The 9,649-nt window shown below is 49.7% G+C and overlaps 3 protein-coding genes across 3 annotated transcripts; 1 reads left to right on the top strand and 2 right to left on the bottom strand.

Annotated features, from left to right (window-relative positions):
* Positions 1 to 1,113: 1,113 nt before the first annotated feature.
* ACA1_303740 (uncharacterized protein) lies at positions 1,114 to 1,993 on the bottom strand (the record flags this gene model as incomplete). The annotated part of the gene is made up of 2 exons (XM_004336340.1): positions 1,114 to 1,191; positions 1,367 to 1,993. 2 exons carry the CDS (start codon positions 1,991 to 1,993, stop codon positions 1,114 to 1,116), a joined length of 705 nt encoding a protein of 234 aa, XP_004336388.1.
* Positions 1,994 to 4,054: 2,061 nt separating this feature from the next.
* On the bottom strand, positions 4,055 to 5,184 carry ACA1_303730 (uncharacterized protein; the record flags this gene model as incomplete). The annotated part of the gene is made up of 4 exons (XM_004336339.1): positions 4,055 to 4,237; positions 4,317 to 4,391; positions 4,645 to 4,767; positions 4,843 to 5,184. 4 exons carry the CDS (start codon positions 5,182 to 5,184, stop codon positions 4,055 to 4,057), a joined length of 723 nt encoding a protein of 240 aa, XP_004336387.1.
* Positions 5,185 to 8,163: 2,979 nt separating this feature from the next.
* On the top strand, positions 8,164 to 8,995 carry ACA1_303720 (leucine rich repeat domain containing protein; the record flags this gene model as incomplete). Its single annotated transcript, XM_004336338.1, has 3 exons — positions 8,164 to 8,494; positions 8,559 to 8,644; positions 8,717 to 8,995. Coding segments are annotated over 3 exons (696 nt in total), but the record flags the coding sequence as incomplete, so codon positions are not given.
* Between the last annotated feature and the right edge of the window lie 654 nt (positions 8,996 to 9,649).

The raw sequence follows: 9,649 nt of genomic DNA, 5'->3' as shown, positions 1-9,649 counted from the left end.
ACAAAAGCCTATGCAGCTGGAGCCATCACAAGAGCCTGTACATCTTGCGCCCACACAAGCGCATACACAGATAGAGTCAGCATGAGAGCTTGGTTGAGCCACACACCTCACATTAAGTGATGGGGGTGAGCTGTCAGCGCCAACCTCATCTTGGGCATCAGTGCTTATTCTTGGCAGTACTCTCTGCCCAAAACCAAAACCAAGACTGGGACAACAAAGACCAGGCGGAGTGGGTGCCAACATCAAAGCTAACACAGATCAACACCAACCAACAATGACAACTACAACAACAAGAATGTGGGAGTCCACACTGACACAAGCACGCAGCCCAGGACACTGCTCGCCACCACACATGATCCAACAGTAGGCACTGGTCACAGGTAGTGGTGACAGTGATGCAAATGCAATTGCTGCAGCTGATGCTGCGTGTATGTGCATGCAACAATAACATCTGCTATTGTCATGTGCAACACTCATGCATGTATGCATGCATACCAGAGCATGCACATGATGATGGCAGCCACTGTTGCCATGGGCAAATTTTTTGCGTGTGAGTGTGTGAGAGAGCTGAGGGTGGCGGTGGAGGTAGCAAGACAGGGTGTGTGCCATGGGCGGTGTCACAGCTGCTTGTGTCAATGGTAATGATGCCATCAGTGCTGGGTGGTGTGACATGAGAGCCTCACCAACAGCTGCAAGACAACAGACATCTATATGTTCTTCCTCAAGGAGAAAAACCCACTTTTATGCATGGGGACCATATTGCACCTGAGTGCATGTGTGTCCTCCTGGAGTGCAGCAACGCCATGGCACCAGAGGAGGTGGGCATTCTCTGGACAGTGTCCCTGCATGGGAATGTGCAACATGCAGAAGCCCACCAGTTGTGTGTTCTATGTGTGCAAGAGGGGCGTCTGCATACACATTGTCCATGAGATGATTGAGTGCAACATCCATCAAGTGCACCAAGGTGGGCACGGTTTTGTATGGGCAGGCCTTCCGGTGTCCAGGTGTGCTAAGCACTGTAGCAAGAGGTTCAGTGTGTGTAAGTCTAGGTGCTACAGCTCGGCTGAGTGCCAGAGGCACCTCTGACCCTTGCACAAGAAGCACTACAGGTGGCTAGTTGAGAAGGGGATGGAGAACCAGTGATTTGAGATGAAGCTGGTGAGGGACGTCCAGGAGCTGCTGGATGTGGCCCTGTGATGTGTGATCAAAAATGATTTATTATGGCTGTGCTTTACTTGTGGGATGGCACATGTGTTGCTACAGTGTTACCTGCACAAGCAACAACATGTAAGATTCATGCAGAGGGTGTGATAATGGGCGCGTCCCAGGTCTGCCTGTTGCTGTTGTTGAATGCCACCCTCCACACCTTGAAACTCCTATTCCACTCCTTGGGCATGACTGCTGAGTTGAATGTGTTTTGAACAAACCTGTCATTGAGGTCCAGAGTGGGGAGGCCCATGTCACAGACCCCACTGAGGTGGGCACACAGCATGTAGCAGTCATCAAGCACTAGGATGACACACTTGCTATCATGTGAAATGAAAAGCTGTGTGAGCTTTTTTGTGTTCTTGAGGAAGCCAATGGCAGAGACAACTCTGTCAAAGGTGGTCCCTTCCTTGAAGTCACTTGATATGAAGATTTCTTGGCTGCTGTGGCCCAGGTGCAATGCAATGATCCTGTCAATGGTGGATGTGATGTTTGTGACCAAGGTCTTGCTGTGCCCACTGGTCTTCTTGCCCTCTGCCGCTGAGATATACTGAGGCATGGCCTGGATGGTGGCCCTTTTGTTCCATGTGCACTTGGTGGTGACGTTGTATTTCCGACCCTTGGGCAGAGACTGGAGCCATTTGAGGTCGATTTTTGTGGTGTAGCTTCTTTCCTCATCAATGGTCACTGCTGCCTTGACCCCTGAATGGTACTTGGCCAGCGCCTTGAACCAGGCGTCGGCGTTTGAGGCGTCAAAGTTGTATCCATGCTGGGAGAAGCAGACCATTGTTGTGTCTGAGGTGTGTTGGTGGTGTGGATGATTATAATACTTGCTAATGGGCGTTTTTCTTTCCTTTTATTTGTTCAATTATCCTGATTAGGATAATACTGTGATGTACACTTTTTACTAATGCAGTGGTGGCTCTAATCCAGATTGGAGAAGAAGTAGATGCCAATGATGGTTATGCTCCCCCTGAAGAGGATGACAACCAATGTGATGATGTAACCAAAGAAGTGGCAAGGGCGTGTGCACAAGGAACTCGCCGTTGATGAGGATGAGCTGCTGTGCAAAGCCTATCCACAGGCATGCAACAACCCACTGTGGTGGACGCCTCTGGGCATGTTAGTGGACTTGTCAGGGAAGTGCTTTGTCATCATCACCATCATCATTCCAAATCTGGCACAGAGAAGAAGGACAATGCAACAATGGAATGTCTGGCCAAAGAAACAAAACACCAAAAAGACGCTGGGAAGGGGGCATAAAAGGGAGAAAGCTGGATCAACACAACAGGACCGCTTCCAGGAATGGTTTGTGCCAGGAGGCGCCACTCATCGTTGGTCCCTCAGAGGTGAGACCCAAGAGGCATTGGGCAACAGCCAGTGCTGCCCTATTGTGATGGTCCCATGCCCTGACAAGGGTGTGTGCTGCCACAAGAGGCGCCAGGTGCGAGGGCATGCAGACTGAGGCGCCCAAATCTTGGCAGAGGACAGTGATGATGGCACGTGCAGTCAGGGCCTTGAGGTCGGTGCGTGACCGCATGCGTTGCAGCCTGGTGCATGCTGGCACAATGTGGTTGATCATTGTCACTGTGTCAGCTGTGGTCAAAAACTGAGTGTCAAAGCACTTGTTGGGTGGCAGCAGTGATGAGTCTAGCATGTCAATGATGGCATCAGGCAAATAATTTGTGCTGAGCCTGCACATGCCCAGGATGGCCTTGGTCTTTCTGGTGATGCACTGTTGCACCATGCATGCCCACATGATGATAGAGGCATGCAGGTCGTTGTCACTGCAGGTTGCAGCAGCCTCTGGGCTGTAGAGTACAAATGACATTGAAATTGTATAAAACTTGCAAAGGGACCAAAGCACCACCAATGTACAGAAGCCCTAAAGCCATGTGTGGGGCCAGCACATTGTGTGGGGGCAACAACCAGACCAAAACCAAAATCAACACCATTGACACATCTTGTGTGCAGTGAGTATGGGGTTGGCACACCAAGACCATCTACTTTCCTGTGTGGTGTAAATGAGTGCACAATTGAGTGATAGTATACAGCATGTGGCCATGAATGTGATAGCAAACTTGGCTTGCCTGAACCTGACCTGGCTTGGGATCCTGCATGAACTTGGTCCAGTGCAAACCTGGTCTGACACAAACCTGGCAGCTCACCCTGGTGACACAAACTTGACAGCAATGATGATGTGATGCTGTGGCAATGCTGATGCTGCACCAAGCACCTTGACCTTGCTGTGGTGGTGTAAGTGTGTGTGTACTGTGCTAGCCAACTCTTCTGTGGCAGTGTATGCCCGCTGGTAGGAGGCTTGCTGATGGGTGCCTGCCTGTGCTCACTGAAGCAGGCCTTGCCTGCAGTCTCTGCACTCACAGTCTACCCATTGCCTTTTATGGTCTCACAACCTCATGTCCACCATGTACTCATAATGTGTGTGCTGCTCAGGATGACACTGACACACTGGTTGTGCTGGAGGGCCAACAGCCCATCTACCACTTTGATGATAGCCATGGTGCAGTGTACAGAGTCCTTGGTGGCCAAGATACCCCAGAGTTTGACGCCCCAAGCAGATGGTATGAAGATGTCTTCTTCACCTGCCTTGGGAAGGCCCAATGCACATGGGCAAGCATGACAAGATCAGTTGCAAAGGTTAGTTGGCGCTGGCGTGGGCTCAATCAGTGTGCTGACCCCAAAAGACAGCCTCAAAAAGGCATGGACACTGCAAGGGCAGAAGAAAAATGCAACTAGCAAGAAGTGTTGTTGCAGTACCCTTGGCACAGGGAGGTGACATCATCTTTTATTTCTTGTGGGCCCACTGACCACTTGGGGGTGCACAATCCTACTGCATGTGCTTCTTTGTCTGCTTTTCCTTCCCCTTCTTCTTTCCCTTTTCTTTCTCTGTACCTTTCTCCTTGTCGTCCTCCATCTTGTCCTTGTCCTCATCCTCATCCTTGGCCTCTTTTTTCTTGGTTTCTGAATGAGGTGCACTCTGCACAGCAAGGTTCTTCTCCATTTGGGCCACCTTGGGCACAACAACATGCAGCGTCAGGCCACCAAAAGGAGTCATGTGTGTGATAGTGGTCAAAAAGAGGATGGTGTACCTTCACTACTCTGAGAGTGAAGTCACGCCACTGGAGGAACAGCTTGAGTCCCTCCTTGACCAAATCGGCCAGGGGCTGCAGGGAATTGAGTTTCCTTTCATACTCTGTGCAGAAGGAGTAAGGATACAAAGATAATGTTGAAATGGGAGGGCGAGTTGAATGAGAAGTGGTGGTCAAGAGGCATGCCAGCCCCCTGCACGCAAGAGCCATCCATGGATATCCAAGGTATGCTGAGAAGGTGCTCAAGCCTGTGCACAGTCTCTTCTGCTCAATGCAACAACACAAAAATGCTCAGCAGCATTGCGCACACTGAAAAGGGAGGGCGAACCATGATGGATGCCACAGTTCTCAGGTAGGGCCTAGCTTCCTTGACCCCCTCCAGGCCCTGTCTGACGATTTTGGAAGTGACAATGAGCTTGTTGAGCACCTTAACTGTGTTGGGACCCAAAGACTGGCACCAGCACCCAGGTGTGAGACAACTACAGTGCAGTTTTGGAGTCAAGGATGATAGGTGGACTTGAGATACCTGGAGGTGCATCTGTGCGTTAGGCACAGTGTCCATAAGCCACTCAAGGCCCTTTTCAAGAGAGATCAGATTTGGGTCATCTTGGGTGTGCGCCAGGCCCTCCAGATGCACCACTGCAGTGTCAGATGGCTCCTTGATGCAAAGTAGCTCTTTGGGTCCTTCTCCAAAAACCTTGTTGCTGTCAGTCTTGTGCTTCTTAGTGGCCTGCTCACACTGTGCCTGTATACTTGCTAGCTCCTCCTCTATTTCTTTCTTCTGGCACAGCAGCTCCACCTCATGGCCTGTCTCAATTCCTTCATCACACTTGCACTTCAACGACACATCTTGCTTGGCTGTCTGCATGGCGAAGAGTAAAAGCAAACTGCAGCAAAATAATAATAATAATGGTTGTTGTGACACATACCCAATAATAATATCATGTTGCTTCTATCACTGGTGCTTTAATTCAGTGGTGTCTGTGTACGCAACTGAAGGCTGTGTGGTGTACAGAACACACTCCCAAAGCCCATGTGAGGACCCTGATTTAGGATGGCACCACACAATGAGCACCTTAACTTGGGGTTGTACAGTGGGGTGGTGGCAATGAGGAAGCAATAACTGAAAGAGAATGAGATGCCAACTGGCAAAACCCTGGCTACAAGGTCCCCCTCCTTGGTAAGGCATACCTGCAGAGCCACCCACCTGTGAACACCAACCAATCATGGTGAAGTTCACACTCAATGGTGTAACAGTGACATCAGGGAAATGGACACAGCAAGAGCTTGTTGGGCAAGAATTGGTGTCAGTCAAGTCACCCAAGAACTACCATGTTTTTGTCATCTATGTCAGCACAGAGACTGAGGAAGAGCTTCACAAGTGTGTAAAAGGATGAAACAGGTTCACACCACCATGCCAACAAGGTGAACAACAAGGAGTATACCTTCATGCTGGTCCTCACATGTGATCTGAAGGACCTCATGAAGATTCTTGGACTATACAGTATCAGGTACCATCCCATCATCACCACCTTGTCATCATACCCATGGGCTTAACAATTAGACTAATTGGTTGAGTACCCTTACACAACTGAAGTGGCCAGATTGCCTGTGCATCCTTGCAAGCCATGAGTCCTTCTTTGTGGCCCTGCATGAGCACACCAAGGGGGAAACCAAGGAGCACATTGAAAATGTGGAGAAGATGTGGGCTCATTACTACCCTCTTGCCTGTCTCACCAAGCATGAGTCAACATCAAGCCCAAGCAGTGGTGTGAAATGTCCAATTTGGCAAGGTGTGTTGTACCTTCACAGCAATCTTGAACGGTGCCCCTTGTGTGTGTGCTGGCCAGGCATTGTTCTTGGGTACTTGGGCAACAATGGGCTGTTGTCCAATAATTAATTAAGTGGCACTGGAGAATTATGTCTGGACTTCTGAGCTAAAAATGAAGTGAGTGTGGTAGCTGCATTACAAAGTGAAAGACGATGGACATTGAAGAGGAGGCTTATGGGAAGCATCCAACTGAGGACTCAGCACCAAGGTTCCAATGCTTCATCTATTATTATTTAGAAAAATTATTTTTACATTCACCTTAAAGCAGCTGGGCCACTTGTGATTGACCATTCTACTGGTGTGTACAGGAGGTACATCAGGCTTTCCCTTGTTCTCTTTACACCTTTCTCTGATCTAAAATGTCATTTGCGCCAGTCTCTTAGTGCGCCTCTGCCTGCTTTGCTTGCCTTGCCTGAGCTCTGCACAATTCATGTGCTAGGCATGCCACAACACTGTAACTGGGAAGGGAGGAAATGGTTGGTACTAATGCAGTGTGATCACAGGTCTCACCAAGTTGCAGGTGAAGCTCATCTGTGCTGAGTGTCAAGCTGAGGGCCAAGAATTCATGCTGTGTGGGCAGTGGAGCCTTTCTCTCAGAAGTGTCTTCTTGGTTGCCCAGTCTAGTGCACATGTGCAGAACAAGATGGTTCTTATGATGAACAACCTTTGTCAAGTGCCCTTGGACTATTGTTACAACCATGAACCATTGTGGTATCACCCAGAGCAGGTTTCCTGGGTGGAGTTTCTGATGGTTGTCAACCTGTCTTCCAGTGGGCTCACCACTTCAGCTGTGGTGGTGGTCCCCCTTGAAAACATGCCCCACCTGGGAACTCTGAACCTAAGTCACAATAGGCTGACGCACCTCATCAGCTTGGGCTCCCTTTGTTCCAAGAAGCTCAGGCACCTCAATCTGAGTGATAATTGTGTGCGGGACCTTGGGCAAGGGACATTCACTGCACTCAGTGCTTTGGAGGTCCTTGACCTGCATGGCAACTTCATCACCCATCTATCAACCAATTCACTACAAGGTAAGGCCAAGTTAGCCCAGGTGGGGACCCATGCTGGCTGACTTAACACCAACTCCAGGACTATCCAGCTTGCACACATTGGACCTCGCCCAGAATTCAATTGGTTGTGTTGATGTGTCCACTTGGCATGCGGATGCATGTGGGCTTACTGACCTGGACCTCTCTCTGAATCTGGTACAAACACTGACACTCTAACCTCATCCACTGGGAAATACTGAGCTGTGTGGTGCAGTTTCACATCAGAGGCCCTGTGGGAGCTGACTTGGCACCATTGACCAATCTTCAGTGCCTCCACTTGTGGTATGCTCATTGAATCCCTTTATTCTTCCTTCTCTCACCCTTGGTGGTAGTCCTCACTGGCCAGATCAGCAGCTGCCAAGTGTTTATAAATCCCTGCCAACTGGGCGATGTGCTTGCTCCACTTGTTCTAAATGGAGCCCCCAGACACACCAAAACCTAAAGTATGTTGTCCTCTTACCTGTTTCCTTGTGGGCAACCTGTTAACTGTGTATTCTACTGTCTCAGCCTGCAAGGAATTGCTCCCAACCATCTTCCTGATCAAGTGGTTGAGGAGTTAGTGGAGGATTTGGACATCTCATGCAATGGGTATGCAAGTTGTGTCCCTGGTTGTGTCTTGGTCTAACAATTTGTTCCCAGATGGACAAGTCTTGCGCAACTGAAATGATTTGCCAGCCTGAAGTCACTGAATGCAGCTAACAACAGCCTTTTCAAATGTGACATGCCTGAACAGGTGGGGCCCTACCAGTTCATTCTTTTTGTAAATGCCCATTTGAGCTGATGACATGTTGTGCAGGTTGGTTGCCACCTTACTGCACTTGACCTGCAAGGGAACAGGATTAACCATTTGACAAGACTCAATCTACCTTCCTTGCAGTCACTCAACCTGAGTGACACCAGGATATATGGGATCAACAACAACGCCTTTGCAAGCTTGTCTCAGCTCTCCTCACTGTTGCTTCATGACAACATGCTCAATGACTCCATGGCAAAGCAGTTCAGGAAGCTATTCACCAACTGCTCAGCCTTGAAGGAGCTCAACTTGTCTGGCAACGCCTTGTCATGGACACAGCAAAGGATGCTGGGCAAAGGACCAGCAAGATCACTCCAGACACTCCAACTTGCTAGCAACAGGCTGACCATCATCAAAGCTGGATTTGCTGAGGGTCTCTGTAAGCTGACAGAGCTGGACCTCAGCAAAAACGGCCTGCACACTCTGGACTTGCACTTTTTGCAAGGCATGGAGACAAGCCTCACCAGCTTGAATCTGGCCTCAAACATCCTCAACAAGGTGCTGTTGGGTACACACACCTCCTCCCCATGTCCTCAGTTGTATTGTTTATGTATCCTCACATTCCTGCCCAGCATGGAAAGACAACATGCCAGTGCTGGTGCAGCTCAACTTGAGCTGGAACTGTTTGGCCCACTTCCCATTCAGTTTCCTTGGCGTGGTACATCAGCCACTCACATGCTCCTCACACCACCCAAGCTCAGGCAATCTGTTTTTCTTTGCTTCCCCCAAGGGCCAAATGCACCTCCACATTCTGCACATGGAAGGCAACCAGATTTCCAACTCCAACATCACACAGGCCTTGACCCTCAGGCAGGGGCAAGAGAAGCTCAAGCTGGTGCACCAACCACAGTTCCTGGCCCATCACCAAAATGACATGCTGGCGATATGCAAAGATGGCAGCTTCAAAATCCTCAATGGCATTCCTCTACATGCCAACTATGAGGGCGACTACTTCCACCACCTCCACAAACAAGAGATGCAGTACCTGTTGGGCCTTGTCAAACTTCAGGTGCTGCACCTTCTTCTTTGGCGCTGTCCATGGTGGCTTTTACTCACAGACTTGCTTTTCCAGCACCACAAGCACACTGTCCTCAAGCGGATCAGAAGGGATGTGTGGCCACTTTGGAAATTCACAAGCACCATCAACCACCACTGGGATGTCTTACCACCCCAAACATATCACATCCTGTGCAGCACTCTTTTCCCTGACCAATCTTCCAGTACCTGCTTCCAACCCTTCAGCCTTGTTGCTGTCATCATCACCATCAGCCAGCTGTTATTGAAATTGACAGGTGGTACCACCAGGGAGGGCAGGTCCATTGTGGAAGCTGCTGAACACTGAGCTGGCCAGTGTCATGGGGATGGAGAATGTCAAGGAGAAGCTACATGACCTGTTGCACATGCTCATCATTCACCATGACCACCAAGATGCCAGGGCACCAGGTGAGAGAAGGATGCCATCAATGAAGCTGCACATGGAGCTAAGAGGCAATCCAGGAACAGGCAAAACAATGGTTGCTGGACTGCTGGCCAAGGTCTACCACTTCCTGGGGCTTGTCCATACATTCCCCCCTCACCAGCTTGAGCTCATTGAACCAGAATAGACCTAAGCTCTGGCAGTGCCATCCTGCTTCAGAGAGGGGAAAGGTCACCATGGTGCAGG

This window comes from Acanthamoeba castellanii (genome assembly GCF_000313135.1).
Source record: "Acanthamoeba castellanii str. Neff unplaced genomic scaffold scf7180000083489, whole genome shotgun sequence".
Lineage (NCBI taxonomy): Eukaryota > Discosea > Longamoebia > Acanthamoebidae > Acanthamoeba > Acanthamoeba castellanii.
This window is presented reverse-complemented; position numbering and strand designations above follow the sequence as displayed.